The 16,490-nt window shown below is 40.2% G+C and overlaps 1 protein-coding gene and 2 pseudogenes across 1 annotated transcript; all 3 read right to left on the bottom strand.

Moving 5' to 3' along the window:
• Window positions 1-3,372: 3,372 nt before the first annotated feature.
• On the bottom strand, window positions 3,373-7,706 carry LOC137746664 (subtilisin-like protease SBT4.3; annotated as a pseudogene).
• Window positions 7,707-9,144: 1,438 nt separating this feature from the next.
• On the bottom strand, window positions 9,145-12,010 carry LOC137746696 (subtilisin-like protease SBT4.3; annotated as a pseudogene).
• Window positions 12,011-14,638: 2,628 nt separating this feature from the next.
• Window positions 14,639-16,238, bottom strand: LOC137748317 (uncharacterized protein At5g39865-like). Its single transcript, XM_068488459.1, has one exon. The coding sequence runs from the start codon at window positions 15,849-15,851 to the stop codon at window positions 15,030-15,032; it is 822 nt and encodes a 273-aa protein (XP_068344560.1). The 5' UTR covers window positions 15,852-16,238; the 3' UTR covers window positions 14,639-15,029.
• Window positions 16,239-16,490: the final 252 nt, after the last annotated feature.

Below are 16,490 nucleotides of genomic sequence, written 5' to 3'. Positions count from 1 at the left end.
CCTCGGGTAGGTCATGCGTCGCCTCACGCACTGCCATGGGTGGTCGAAAAATTCGATGGCGTCGCCTTGGACAATGGCATGCGAGCTCCACACGTCGGCACTGATGACCCTTCACGCATAGGTTTACACGCTTGGGGTTCCTAGGTTCTTTGGGTTGGGCCGGATTGGGCTTAGGCTTAGGTTCGGTGGGCCTGGGCTTCACAACTAGGCTGGGTTCTAAGGCCCAAAGGGTTTTGGGTCAAAGGGCCTTGGCTTGAAAGCCCGGCCTAAGTGTTTTTGGGTTTTAAAAGAAAATAAATAAAATAATTAAAATTAAATGGGTTTGGGTTTGGGGTTAACGGGCCTAAGGCCCGAGTCCTATACGGCCTAAAGGCCTAAACTAGCAAGGGTTTTGGTTTAGGTTACGAAAGCGTTTGGGCTCGGGGTTTCACGGGCCTTGGGCTTGGAAGCCCAGCCCAAAGGTTCTAGGCCCGAAGGCTTGGGTTGGTTTTTCGCTGGGGAAAGAGGTTAGAGCCTTCCATGCTTCGATCGACGCCAAAACTCCACCTTACCCTACGATTTAACTATGAAATTGAAGGTGGAGGTAAGAGGAAGGGTTTCTTACTTTTGGATCGTTGAGGAATGGCCGGAGATGGCCAGAATCTTGCTCAAAAGTCTAAGGATTCGCCAGGGTTCTTTGTGCTTTACAAAGGTGAAGAGGAAGAGAGAAAGAGAGAGAGAGTTAGCACGGTGATGGTGGTGGTGTTGTCGTCATCGATGGATCTCCTTGGGTGTGGGGGTGTCGTCGCCGCGAGAGAGAGGGAGGGTGAGTTGAGAGAGATCTGTGAGAATGAAAAAGAGTGAAAGAGAGAGAGAGAGAAGAGTGAGTTAAGAGAGACTCGAGAAAGAGAGATAAGGGTGAGTTAGTGGGCTGCCACGTGGTAGTCAAGGAGAGGGAGATAATCTAGAAAGAGGATCCGAATTGGGTAAGAAGTGAGGGACTAAATTGTAAATTCAATAAACCTTTAGGGAAATTGTGAAATTTACAATAATTTAGGGGTGGGGTTTAACAATCTACCTCCTTAAAAGAAATTTCATCCCCGAAATTACAACCTTAACTAAACAAATATGGGTACTGGTTGCTTATCAAATCCTCCGTTTCCCATGTTGCTTCTTCGATGGCATGGTTTCTCCATAACACTTTTACTAATGGGATGACTTTGTTTCTCAGTTTTCTCTTGTCGGTCGACGATCGCCACATGCTCCTTGACATAGCTTGCATCCTAATTTACTTCCAGCAGTTTTGGCTAAATAACATGAGAGGGATTTGGCACATACTTTTGAAGCATAGAAACATGAAAAACATTGTGAATCTGCGCCAACTCTGGTTGTAGCTCCAACTTATAAACAACTACACCAATCTTCTTTGTAATTTGGTAGGGACCAACATATTGAGGGCTCAATTTCCCTCGCTTACCAAATCGAACCACACCTTTCCAGGGAGACAACTTCAAGAAGACAAAGTCACCGATCTTATACTCACAATCCCTGGAATGTCGGTTCGCAATACTCTTCTGTCAGTCTTGTGCTGCCTTCAGATTTCTCTTAATCAGTTAGATGTTAGCATTAGTGGTATCAACAATTTTTGGCCCCACTAACACCCATTCACCAACCTCTATCCAACACAATGGTGTCCGACACGTATTCCCATACAGTGCCTCAAAAGGTGCCATGCCGATACTGGAGTGATAGTTGTTGTTGGAGGCAAACTCAACCAACGACAGATAACCATCCTAACTACCCTTCCACTGGAGAATAGACACTCTCAACATGTCCTCCAAGGTTTGAATTGTCCCCTCGAACTGAGCACCTGACCACAAATCCCTATACCCGTAGTTTAAATTAGTTAAAATAGAATATTTCTTATGTTCAAAATTATGTCTTTCCCGCAAGCTTGAGCATAGACATATTGGCTGGAGTGGATGTGCTCCCTTTATGCACCACCTGAGCACAAATCGCTCTACCTGTAGTTTAAATTAGTTAAAGTAAAATAATACCCTTTCCTACAAAAAGTTAAAAAAATACATCATTCCTCGCTTCCATGCATCCAATTGATTTTTTCACTGTCATCCCTAAATACTGAAACTTAAGCAAAAGATGTTTAAACCTAAACATAAAAAACTCAAACTGCCCACATCTAAAAATTCATCATTCACAGATCACGCTTGCCAAAAATTTGACAAATCCAAAATCACTTAGGCACTAACCAATTGGCAACTTAATATGGCACTAACTACTCTTTTAGGCTTGTTTAGATCTTTGTAAAAATTCATATAATTGAATAAACTTGAATGGTTGTACAAGAAATATGTGGATATACTGATCATACTTTACCCAGTTTCATAAGTGCTACTGTTTGCTGAAGTTAAAAGCAGTGGAAGTGCAAACCCGATGAATTTTTAAATTCCTAACTAAAAATTAAGAACTACTCAAACTAATCTTGCTAAACTGTACTTGGTATGATTAAGGCCTCGTGAAATGTTGCAGTAGCTCTACTCTTATCTAACTCTATTTGAGCTTTTGCATAAACTCTTTGTTAAATTCGGTTGTCCAAAGCTTTATCGTTAACATCTTGCTCAAACGCATGTGTGTGTGTGTGGTGAAGTAGAACAACCATGAGTTCCTTATGAAGCAAAAGAAATCAAGCAGAAGGTGGTTCATTAGAAATCTCACCAATTTAGGGTGGAACTCATCATTTGATGCAAGAGCAAGATCCACCTTTCCAATGATATTCATTTTATTTGCACCAAAAGGAAATATTACCAATTAGGATGTGTGGAAATGGAAAAATGTGATGATATATAGCTGGCACGATCTATTCAGCAACTATAATTGCCAAATTCAGATTTCGTAGAAAACCTTAAAGAAGTTGGGGCATGTTTGGTGGGCTGGCTTGGATCCCCTGGCCAAGTTGCACCATAAAAGGAAGTAAGATCAAGATTTGGAATGTGCTCTTGAGTTCATTATGTTTGTTGTAGAGGAGAGACCATGATACATGAGCTTAGATTTCCTTGAATTACACATAATGTCTTTCATTTCTAAGTTGTATAGCAAAGTAAAAATCCAAGGTCCATTTCAATCAATGAGTTAATAAAATTCTGAAATTTGGATATGAATTTTTACAATAAACTCGTTGGTTAACTGGACTTCAGAAACATAATTTCTAACAAAATAGACATACAATTTTCATATGTTGTTTCAAATTTAATTAAGCTCTCTCATTTTCTTATTGGTAAATTCCTCATTGTTTGGCTTTATTTTATGAACTTGACTGGTATGAAGAATGTCTTGCGTACAATCAGAAATTTTGCTTAAGGCAAAGATTGTGCTACACTACATTCCATGTACAGTAATTGGACTTGTAACCGGGTGATTTCCATAAGACCAGGTTAGCGATGCAGTCACAATTCCTGCCACGAGAGCCTGTTCAGCAATGGTCACAACGGAACTTTTCACCTCGTTTAAGGATTTGAAGTTAAGAACTTCAGGCACCGCTTTGATGTCAACATTTTCAGAATTTTTGGAGATACTGGCCTGGAGTTTGCATGGCCACCATTCGTAACTCTTCTCGAAAATTCAACTTTAGGTGGTTCCCTTGATATTACATTAGCAAACATTGAAGGGTAATTGTGATCCTTTGGTGTTCCTTTGTTGGAGCCAGTAGGGCATGTGTTGTATCTCCCAATATGAGTTTAACACGGACCTCAACAATATAAAACATGCAAAGCAACTTAATGTAATCTTTTTTAGAAGCATCGTACACAAGTCCTAGCTGCTTAGCTCCTACAGGATTAAGATGTCTAGATCCATAACCAAATTCGCCTGGGGAAGTGCTTGTATCATTCATGGGCTGAATCTGTAGTTATAAGAGTTGACTTGAGGGCTGCGAAGACCAATCCGGGTGGAATTCTTAAATGTATGCAGCGGCAGCAGTGTTGAAATTTTGGATAATGGGGGCCCGTGGGGTCCATTCTAAAGACACCGATACTCTCCCAACTTTACCACATGTCCAATTCGTCAGGTGTGGGGTTTTGCCACAAAAAGCCTCGGTATCAGTTAAAGTGGGGTAATCATATTTAAACCACCAATGTGGCATTTTAACACTCTCCCTCACGTGTAACCCCATTTAGTGGTTCACACGTGGAGATCCACACATCGGCAATTGAAACTCCACATTTAGTGGTTCACACGTGGAGATCCACATATCGGCAATTGAAACTCAGAGGTCGGTTCTATGTTAAGAGTCCAGTTAGAGGTCGGATCTATGTTAAGAGCCTACACTTGTTTCCAATGGAACTCAAAGGCCGACTTTCTGTTAAGAGTCTTGGCTTGTTTCCTTCTTGGTGACAAACTTATTGGCTAGCACAAGCCTAAGCCTTAGCTCTGATACCATGTTGGATTTTTGGATCGGTGGGTTCGTGGGTCCCCACTATAAGTACACTGATTATGTTCCCAACTTTACCACCTACCCAATCTGTCAGATGTTGGGTTTTACCACAAAAAACCTCGGTATTAGTTAGAGTGGGGTAATCGTATTTAAACCCATGATTTTCTTTTTTACCCACCAATATGGGATTTTAACAAGCAACAACGTGGGGGTAAGCCATAGAGGTTCCAGATAGTACACTGTACTTTACATGCCTCTCATCGTAAGGGCTTGCTGAAACAGAAGCATTTGGGGAATATGCAGCCAAATAGCAATCCCTAGGGCAAAAATATCTGGCTTCAAAATTTCTGGTAAAATTATATTAGGACTGTGCAAAGAGAAGGAAGTGACATTATGTGTAATAGGATCTCTTACGAGTTACGACTCACTTTCGAATATATTTGCTTACTTTCTAATGTCACTTCCTTCTCTTCACACGATCTGTTAATACAATTTCAACTTTTTTGTTTTCATTAGGTTTAGTGAATTGGTTTAGTTGAGATAATTTATCACCATGGAATAAAAGAGATTACTTGTTTCAATTTTTGTTGAATTTTTTTTTTTTAATCTAAAAGTATAACCTTATGCATATTTTGAAGAAGAATTGGTACTCAAAAATTTTACAGGAAATTAATGTAGAATTTTTAGTTTTTCCGGTCAAATGAAAATCAATGAACCAAATATCAAGGGTTTAGAATTCAGGGACACTTATGAATAGAGTAAGATAAAATTGAGTTTAGAGTTCTAATAATTCTTGTTATTCTTCTCCTGTTGGGAGGTAATACATATACAACTCCAAACCTTGTGATGCAAGGAATATTAAAGGAATTACAACCAAAGTAGGAAACACACCTATATTCCTAACTCTCCTAGGATGTTGACTCACACCAACACTCCCCCTCAAGTTGGTGCATAGATATCTCCTAAGCCCAAGCTGTCGAGTGAGTCCTGAAATTTTCTAGCCGAAAATGCATGTGTCAAAACATCTGCTAGTTGTTCATCTATCTTTATAGACGAAACATCAACCAGCTTAACCTCCAGTTTTTCTTTTATAAAATGCCTATCCACCTTAACATGTTTAGTCATATCATGTTGCACCGGATTATTAGCTATCTCTCGTGCTGCTTTATTATCACAATACAATAGCATAGGTCCTTTAGGCTTAAAGCCTATTTTAGTAAGTAGTTACCGAAGCCACAGAAGCTCATAAATACTATGTGCCATTCTTCTGTACTCAGCCTTTGCTGAAGACCTTGCCATCACATTTTGCTTCTTGCTTCTCCAGGTCACAAGGATTACCAGCTACAAATGTAAAGTAGTCTATAGGACAAGTGCAGCTAGAGAAGGATAGTTGAGACACAAAAGCAGCTAGAGAAGGATAGTTGAGATCTTTCGCTGATCCCTTGTCAGAGCCTATAGGACAAGAGCTGTTATCTCCCGATACAAGTCTAACTTTGGCCTCATCCAAGATTGAGCAGAGCACCTTTATGTAATCAGCTTCAGATGTTTCGTACACAAGGCCCCGGATTTATAGCTTTTACAGGATTGATATGTCCAGAACCATGAGCAAATTCACCTGGAGTCATAAGAGATGATTTGATGGCTGCTGCAGACCAATCAGGGTGGAATGCTCGTATATAGGCAGCTGCACCAGCAGCATGGGGGGCAAGACATGGAGGTTCCAAATAATATGCTGTATTTTACTCGCCGCTTATCTCCAGGGGTATCTGTTACAAGAGCAACTGGCGAAAATGCAGCTAAAATATCCACTCCCGGGGCACTTAAATCTGGCTTGATAATTTTTCAGGTAAAATTAAATTTGGTCCCCGTGAGGAGCAGGAACCAACAATTGGTGCAGAAGGATCTTTTGCACCTTCACTATCTAATATCTTGGCTCGAGCATTGTCTGTGGAGCTGATGTACAACCTGACCACTTCATAATCTTTGGATCTCAATCTGGTTGCAGGCAATGGGACAATAAACGCAACATCATTTCTCAGAACATTGCTTATAATTGAACCTTCTGCACCAGCTCGATGTGTCTCTTTATGTCCATTGAACTGATCACATAAAACAATCTTTCCCTTAACTAAATCACTGTCTAGGCATCCTTCTTCACACATCGTAGCAAGCGATTCCTCGCATTTACTTGACGCATTTTTTCCGTATACCAAAGAATAACTTGTTCTGTTAGATGTGAAAGAGTTCACCGAACTCCCAATTAGTGTCCTTCCATTTCCAAGGACAACCTTGTCAATTATTTGGGGATCTGTGCTACTTGCTGCAACTGAAAGTATCCAAGGTGCTACACTTGATACAATACCCAGGGAAGGACCTTGGTTGCCTGCAGATTGTGCGACTAGTATCCCTTTCTGCATTGCATGAAAAGATCCAATTGCTAAGCATCCCGGTCAAAATTAGAGGCGGTATTGCTTCCAACTGAAATTGTAATGATGTCAACTCCATCGGCAATAGTGTCATCAAAAGCAGCCAAGATCCCGTCCATAGCACACCCATCAGAACCGCAAACTTTATATGCAGCAATTCTCACTGAGGGAATGCCTCCTCATGCAGTGCCTTGCGCCATTCCATAAAAACTCACACCCTTTACAGGGTTCCCTGCTGCGGTTGAGGCAGTGTGAGTTCCATGACCAACCTCATCACTAGCTGTGGACTCAATGTAAAATCGAGCTCCAATGATCTTGTTGTTGCATGTGAATTTTTTGCCTCCTTAGCAAACTCCTTTCCACTTCTTGGGAGCAGGACCAAAACCTTCATTTTTAAAGCTCTCTGTTTCAGGCCAGATTCCACTGTCGATCACACCAATAACAACATCACTTTCAGCAGAAAATTTTCGTTTGATCTTCTCATTGGGCCCGATGAAATTCCAAGATCTTGTTGTTTGAAGCTTGTAAGTTGTGCTCGGAAACACAGAGACTACTCCCTTCGTGTTAGCAAGCCTTTTTCTTTCTTGGTCAGTGAGCTTGGCAGCGAATCCATTGAAGCTCCTTTTGTAGCTTCTTATGAAGAAATTTGTAGCAGAGCTGCTCTCTACAACGCTTTCGAGAATACCAATGTGGTGAGACAATGGCGAAAACACCTCATTGTTAGGACCTGATCCCAGATACACAATATATGGCTTTCTATCTTCCTGATCAACGGCTTCGCATGCCGAGTTCCTAGCAAGTAAGAGAATAATGAAGAAAGCATACGAATACAGGTGAGCTCCGTGATTTGCCATTGTTTTTGTTTCGATGATGAAATTCGTAAACGGTGACAACTACTTTATATTGAAATTAGATAGATAATACCTTCTCGTAAGACACTTCTGATAACCAGTTCATTCAATGTATGTATTTACTATTTAGTCAACCAATGTATAAATGTATATATTGATTCAATCTATTACATGTATCCAATCTACCTAGTTATTCAATGCACACTACAATTGTATAATATGTATTACATGTATTTCTTTTTTTATTTATTCTGAATGCATCTTTGTAATTACTAATTACATACACACATCATTTAATTTCCCAAACTACAATTTCAAGTTCATGTAGCATGCATTTTGCGATATGTTCGAAGTTCATAGGACACGACAAAGCTTCCAAATTATAACATCAATAATTTCTACCGTTGCAAGTTCTTTGAATTTGGTATGTTATTTTCAGGCTAATTAACTACACAGAAGTGTACAAAGGTACCAAATAAGGAGAAGAGAAAGCAGATATACTAGCTTTCACCATGACAATAATACTAGAGGGGATCCTATTTCCATATACCTGTGGTACCGCTGGTGAAATTTAACAACACCGAGCTTTCTAACCACACAATTTTCTCATCCACGATTGCCAGTTGCTGTAGCTGGCCAATCACTTGGATTCACTGCACAATCCGCACCAGAAGTGGGAGTATGATCATGATGAATTTGGAATATTATTGACAAAGAATACTTGTTGAAAGAGCGCTGTTAAATAACGAAGAATCAACATGACACTACAAGTCTACAACAGCTGCAAAATAGACATCAGTTGGACGCAAGCATAATTCATTGCACGTTCCAGTTCGTATCTATAAAAGAGAAGATTGAGATACAGTATAGGAAATGGAAATGGTGATTGAGTCATCTTCCATACATTACAAACTACACTGAGAAGCACTTACAGAAGACTTGTCACTAAAACTAGCTAGTAAAAAGACCCAAACAAGATGAACTGATTGTAGCAGCAATTAATTTCCAAGATCAGCAAAGCAATCAAGTTGCAGAAGCAACTGATTGTTTAGTGCCGGAACAGAAGATGAGCACAAAACTGATCGAACAGTAAATTTTAGGATGAAAGCTTAAAATAATGGCCTTCTGATCAAGGTCTGTAGATATTATGTGCATTTGCAACTAGTAGCGGCAGGCAAGTTATAACATTGTTAGCCTGAAATTTGCACCATGGTTTGGTTCCAAGAACAGAGTTAACGATGAAGGTAAAAGGGGGACAAGGGATCATATTCAGATTTCATATCTTGATCTCTTAATATTTAAAAGACAGAAACAGCTTAGGTTAAAGATTTTTGTTACCATCGGACTTGGATTAACAAAGATGCTTTCTTCTGGATAATCAGAGTCTCGCTTTCAAGTAACAAATGCTCCATGGTTATGGTTTTATTTATCACAGGAACTGACTAGTAGGTAGGAAAATGTGTCAGATACAATCAGAAATTTTCCTAGGTTTGCAACAAAGAAGTTATGAAATAAAAACAATGCGGTTATGATAAATTGTGCGCGCTGCGTACAAGAATTGGACATGTAACAGTGAGTTCCATTGGACCAAACCAGTGGCACAGACACATATGATGCATCTGGCAAATCTTTCCCATCAACGGTCACAGTGAAAGCCTTCTCCTCATTCAACGACTTGAAGGAAAGAACTTTAGGTGCCACTTTGATTTCAACTTCCGTAGTTGGGAGGATTTTGGCCTCTTAAGTGGAGTTTGGAAGGCCAACATTTTTAACTGTTCTGCTAAATTTAATCTTAAACGATTTCAATGGTGTAACAATAGCAGCTAGCGAAGGATAATTGAGATCCCCGCCGATCCTTTGTTGGAGCCTGTCGGACAAGAGCTGTTATCTCCTGATATAAGTCTAACTCTGGCCTCGTTCAAGGTTGAGCAGAGCAACTTTATGTAATCGTCTTTAGAAGTTTCGTAGGCGAGACCCGGATGTACAGCCTTTAAAGGATTGATATGTCCAGAACCATAAGCAAATTCACCAGGATAATAATTGTAAGAATTATGCATGGGCCAAGCAGTAGTCATAAGAGACAATTTGATGGCTGCTGGAGACCAGTGCGGGTGGAATGTTGAATATATGCAGCTGCACCAGCGGCGTGGCGGCAAGACATGGAGGTGCCAGATGGTATGCTGTATTTTACACGCCTCTTGTCTTCCGGGGTATCTGAGAGGACAGGAGCCACGGGTGAAAATGCAGCCAAAATATCTACTCCTGGGGCACTTATATCTGGCTTGATAATTTCAGGTAAAATTATATTTGGTCCCCGTGAGGAGAAGGAAGCAACAATTGGTGCAGCAGGATCTTTTGCGCCTTCACCTTTGAATATCTTGGCTCAAGCGTCGTCTGTGGAGTTGAGGTAGTGTTGTGCCTTGGCCCGTTCGTTAGTGCGGAACCGAGATTCAGATTACAACCTCACCAAAAATCACACACAGTTGAACAAAATAAAATACAAGAAATAAAGACACAGAGAAATTTACGAGGTTCGGCAAAAACCTGCCTACGTCATCGGAGAGATATTGCTCTTCACTATGAGAAAAACAGTACAAGTTACACATGAGTTAAATCGACATAACCCAATCCCATATCCCTTGTACACCCACTCACAGAATTTTCCCAAGAGCCTCACTCTACCCCAAGAGTTCTTTCACAAGAGATCTTTCACTCTAGCTCTCTTGATTTCTCTCACCCTTGCCCTTGCTCTCTGCAAAAAAGAGCTCTTTCTTCTCTCTGCAAACCGAGCTCTTTTTTCTCTCTAAACCGAATTGAGCTCTCACACTCTTTTATTTCCTTTTTGAACCAACACCCATGGGTGTTGAAGAGAACATTTTGCTTTTCCCTTTTTTCCTCCTTGCTTTTCCCTTTTTTTCTCCCCAAAACAAGGAAAGATGTTTTCTTTCTTTCTTTAGCCGAAAGGTATTTTGGAGGATAGTCCACTTGGCCACAAACTCGACCTGACCACTTCATAGTTTTTGTAGTTTAATCTTGTTGCAGGTAGTGGGACAATGAAGGCAACATCACTTCTCAGAGCATCCCTTAAAATTGAACCTTTCGCACCAGATCGACATGCCTCTGTTTGTCCATTGAGCTGATCACATACTACAATCTTTCCCTTAACTAAATCACAGTTTAGGCATCCTTCTAGACACATCGTAGCAAGCGATTCCTGGCATCTACTTGATGCATCTTTTCCGTATACCAAAGGATAACTTGTTCCGTTTGTTGTGAAAGTATTAACCGAACTCCCAATTAGTGTCCTTCCATCTCCAAGAACAACCTTGGTAATGATCCAGTGATCTGTGTTACTTGCTGCAATTGTAAGTATCCAGGGCGCTACACTTGATACAGTACCCAGGTTGGGACCTTCGTTGCCTGCAGATTGTGCCGTTAGTATCCCTTTCTTCACTGCATGGTTAGTTCCGATTGCCACAGCATCCTGGTCAAAATCAGCAGCAGTACCACTTCCAACTGAAATTGTAATGATGTCAACTCCATCAGCAGTAGCATCGTCAAACGCAGCCAAGATTGCCTCCGAATAGCACTCGTCGTGATTGCAGACTTTATATGCAGCAATTCTTGCAGAGGGAACCCCTCCTCTTGTAGTGCCTTGTGTTAGTCCATTAAAGCTCACGTCCTTAACGGGGTTCCCAGCTGCTGTTGAGGCGTGTGGGTTCCGTGACCTGCCTCATCCCTCGCCGATGATGAATTGTAATGCCTTGCTCCAATGATCTTGTTATTGCAAGTGAAATTTTTGCCACCTTCACAAGCACCTTTCCACTTCTTGGGAGCAGGACCAAAACCTTTGTCTTTAAAGCTCTCCGATTCAGGCCAGATTCCACTGTCGATCACAGCAATAATGACATCATTCTCGACAGTAGGGTCTCGTTTGATCTTCTTATTGAACCCGATAAAGTCCCAAGAGCTTGTTGTTTGAAGTTGGTCGCTTCTGCTCGGAAACACAGAGACGATTCCTTTCATGTTAGCAAACCTCTCTCTTTCTCGGTTATTGAGCTTTGCTGCGAATCCATTGAAGCTCCTCTTATGGTTTCTTATCAACAGATTCGAAGCAAAGCTACTCTCCACTACGCTTTCGAGAATATCAATGTGGTGAGACAATGGCAAGAACGCCTCCTCATTAGGAAGAGATCCCAAGTACACAATGTATGCCTTTCTATCTTCCTGATCAGCGGCGTTGGCGTGCCGAGAACAAGAACAACGGAGAAAGAATAAAAAACCAGGTGAGCTCCGTGCCTTGGCATTGTTTCGATGCTGAAACCACAGCCATTGACGAGTACCTTATAGCAAAATGAAGGACAGAAAATTTTCATCTGCATTAATTTGTATGCAGATTTTACTTCCTTCTACGTTCATATACTAATTTAGCCTTGATCCTGGCCCTAATCATTATTAAAAACGTTGCAAAAAGCCTAGATTTGACTTCTCTTGGTGGCATAAATCTAATCTCCATTAAAGCTGCAGATTTGGTAAGTTATTTCTGTCTGCTAAGTAAAATAAGTGTACAATTTTCTCCCCGTTGATAAAAAAATAAAAACAATAAAAATGAGCAAGGGGACGCAAGGCTTAAAACTATAGTATCTCATATCAATAATTTCGTTTTATGTAAATTGACGCATAAAATCTTGTATTTCAAATGCCTAGTAGACAGCTCGAAACAGCTTGAACTTGCACCAAGTTCGACCTATGTTCGTATTTCCGACTCGTGAAAGAAACAAACCAAGCAAGACAAGCTTGAACATTCGTATTTCCGACTGGTCAAGTTCGTGAGATACCAATATAGTCGCCCTATCGTAAGAAGTAAATTGACTTTCTTTTTCTAAAACGTGCTATAAACTTCATCTATGTCGACCTAGCCTCCCACTAAGTTACAAGCATAATAACGAATAAAAAATAAATAATTATGTGATCATTTCAAAAAACTATGTTTGTACTTTTTGCGAATTTTATAGTAAATAGCTCGAAACACCTTTATCTTGGTATCGAGCTTGAATGTTTTAAGCTCACTTGAGCTCGGCTCATACGAGGCTAATTTTATCTAATCTTGAATGAGGATATTTTAGGAAGTTAGGTTAGGTCTAGATAAGAAATGTTTATTTCATTTAAATAAGATGTTCATTGGCCCACTAAGCATACACTAGTCATTCAAATGTATAGAATAAATCGAAGCTGTACGTACCAAATAACATATTCATAATGAACCATTCATTTATTGATATGTTTGGATAATAACACGATCTCCAATTAGATTGATTCTTGTAAGAGTGATCTTCAAATGAAGACTAACAAATTGAACGGTTCCAATCGTTGATTTATTCAATCAAGATGCGTTACTTGCAAATGGGGATATGTTCATCCCCATCATAGGGGATGCAAGTATTATTCATCTCAAAATACTCTTGTTCTTTTGTAAATTCTTCCAAGGAATTTACAAAAGAACAAAAGGGTAACCTAAAATACAAGAAAGGCATTTTCTTGGCTTTTGCAATTCTCATGGAAGCTTCTACAAATGATGCAAAATTTTGTAATGTTTGTGTACAAAATCTCACAATAGAACACCAAAGATAAAACCAAGAATTGTTAATCATGTGCTCATCAAACGCCAGAAAGAAATGTTGTCCACATACATCTACCTTAAATCCATAAATCACCGTATGTGACCTATAGCTCAAGCAGTTACGAACATTCACATTTGTAATTGTATATATAACCTGTATAGAAACCTAGGGTTCTAACTTCTACAGCATCAATTAGAATTATAGGTGTCAACATCAATATTTTCTAGAATTTGGCTGGGTTGTGAAAATAAGTTCGGGAAGAAAAGGGCACGGTGGAAGAGACTAGCCTAAATCGAGACCATGAGCACAGAAAAATTATCTTTTAACTCCAAAAACGTAGCGGTCGATTTTAGGATGCCGGCAAGGTCACCGTCCTTCGCTTTGGTTCCGCTGGAGGAGGGAGGGAGAGAGTAGGAGAAGGAAGGAGGGAAAGGAAAGGAATGAGAGGTAAAGGAGTTCGAGGATCCAAAAGTAGAGATGAGAAAAGGGTAAAGGTTATGTTCTATGTAAAAAATCACAGTTGGTCGGCAAGCAAAGTTTGGATGTCCAAAAGCTATATTCTAAATGCCAGCCGACCGAAGAACATAAGGTAAGATGAACACTCCCATAATTTACAGTTGCACACAGGTCATGAACAAACCTAAAATATAAATGACAATTATGGAATCCAACGAACGAAAAGTAATCATACCTCGGCCAGAAATATATGCAGCAAGAAGCAAACGGGTAAAGAGATTACATAACTAAGACTCCAACAAGCACAATTTTGAAATCAGCATGTCCTAAACAACACAGCAAACACTGACGACAATTAACATGAACCCAACAGAGGAACAAGAACACAAGATCAAGCTCATGATTGAAAAAGGATAAAACGCAACCCTGTTACGAGAGCTCTTATTTAAAATGCAGAGGAAATGAAATGAAAAAAAATGCACCGGATCATTCAATTCTCACAGAGATCAGTGAGAACAGATAAGAACCCTCTGTTTGGTATCTTAATATTATCCGGTCTTTCATTGACAGTCTAAGAACAATATAAGTACCTTGATATATGTACTCGTATATCTGCGAGATTACTGTATACATTTATACAATTTCAAACTCATTCTGTAGCACAACCGAAAATAAGTATGAATTCCTTGTAACTGCATTTCTCCTTTTCTATGGTCTTTCCAATTAGGCAATTACCTACCAATCAGAGACTGCCAAATCCTAATTCTATTTATGTCTAGATCATCATATCATCAACACATCCACCAAGAAAAATACCCACATAAACATGTAAGCGAAACTCATGGAATGCAAAAGAAATTCAAGAGTGGATAATTAACACATAAATAAATCCAATCTCAATACATTTCATAGTTTTGCAACCCTTTGCAGTGATAGTGGAATACTAATTATTTACATTAGCATTAGGGAGGACAGAAAGACCTCTCCCCACTGTATAATACAATCAGACGTACCCATACTAATTTGCATTTCGATAATAAACCCTATTATTCAAAATGCAGTTCAACGAGTGAATGAACATCCATTCCCTAAAGATGCACAATCAGCCAACCGAAAAAAGAAAAAAAAAAAAAAAAAAAAAAAAAAAAAAAAAACCACAAATCATTAAGCATTACCATCAACTATTCTCGAGTATTTATTTATGAACAGCGGAGCGTCTAGAGTATGCAGCAAACTGGCATTTGACAATTCAGCAACTGCAATCAGGACACCGAATCAAACCGTTTTCATTGCATTCGGAGCACCTCTTGAGCATTCCTTCATCTTCATCAAACACCTTCCTACTACCACTGCAATTCACACAAGGCGCGAACCGTGCATCCCCGCAACCTTCGCACACATACCCGGGTTTCCGAGTGGGAATCCCTTGAAGTATTTTCGCCAATTCACCGGTTTCAAACAGCTGTTTGATCACCTCAGCACCTCCCACATACTTTCCCCTTATAAATACTTGTGGCAAACTCACACTCTTCTCACCCAGAACGCTCTGCAACTCTTTTCGATACGCCGAATCCATTGATATGTCTCTCTCATCAACCCAAACCCCAAACCCTCTGAATATCATCCTCACAGCATAACAATCCTCGTATGTCCTCCGAACTCCTCTCAAACTCGTGAAATACACCACTATCCGATCATCGGTGCCTGGCAACCGTATTGACAGGATCCGAAAATCGGGCGCCATGGATTTCGACAAGGCCATTGATTTCGACGGTCGTAGCTTGACCGTCAGGGATTTAGACTCGTCGGGGTTTCGTGACACGGGTTTCTCCGTCTCGAAAAAACTGCAGAGCTTTTTGACCTTCCCTTTGAAGGAGCTGCTGGCGGACCGCACCGTCTCGATGGAATTGTAGAATTTCTTGAAAGAATTGGCCTGGTGATCGATGGAGGCCTGGAAACGGGGCTTTTGGGGGGCATCCATGGGGGTTGGGTACATGCTAAGCGATCGATTGAAGAAGTAGGTGGGTTTGGGCTTACCCGCCAATTCGACCTTATTTTGGAGATCCGCCATCGACCCAGATGAAAACTCACCGGGAATTTGAATCCTTTGAAATCTTTACGGGGGGTATTGCAACGCTAGGGTTTGAATTCAAATTCGAATTCGATCGAGAAATGGGCAGAATTGACCACACAAGTTAGGGCTAATTAGAAATGTCAAAGAATGACTTGATTATTTTCTGCCAACCGAAGAATCAATGGGTCGATCTGAGGAAAAAAAATATGACCTTGCGGAGGAGGGCGATGGAGGAAAGAGGCGTGTGACGGTGGCGAATGGGAGAGATATAGGTAGGCAGTAGGAAGAACTAGAAGACGAGGGAAACGGGCGTTTGTTCGGATGTGGGTAATTTGTTGTGTTGTCAAAAGCGACTGTTTCTTTCGTTTATCCTGTTGTGTTTGTTTGTGAGAGAGAAAATGGCTTTTGAAAGAAGGGTGGGGGGGGCCTTGTTTTCAAAGGTAGGCATTTTTATTTTATTATTTTGGTCTTTTTATTTATTTTATTTATTTTTTTGGTTTTGATTATAACAATGCTAGGCATTTTGATTATGTCTGTTTGGTTAAAAAAAATATAAAGATTTTATATTTTATAAGATAGAGAGAGGTCCGAAATCATTTGGGTGTCTATGATTTGTTTTAGGGTTCACTTATATAT

Source organism: Pyrus communis, chromosome 10 (genome assembly GCF_963583255.1).
Source record: "Pyrus communis chromosome 10, drPyrComm1.1, whole genome shotgun sequence".
In the NCBI taxonomy this organism is placed as follows: domain Eukaryota; kingdom Viridiplantae; phylum Streptophyta; class Magnoliopsida; order Rosales; family Rosaceae; genus Pyrus; species Pyrus communis.
Note: the sequence above shows the minus strand (reverse complement) of the source record. Positions and strands in the feature narration are given on the sequence as shown.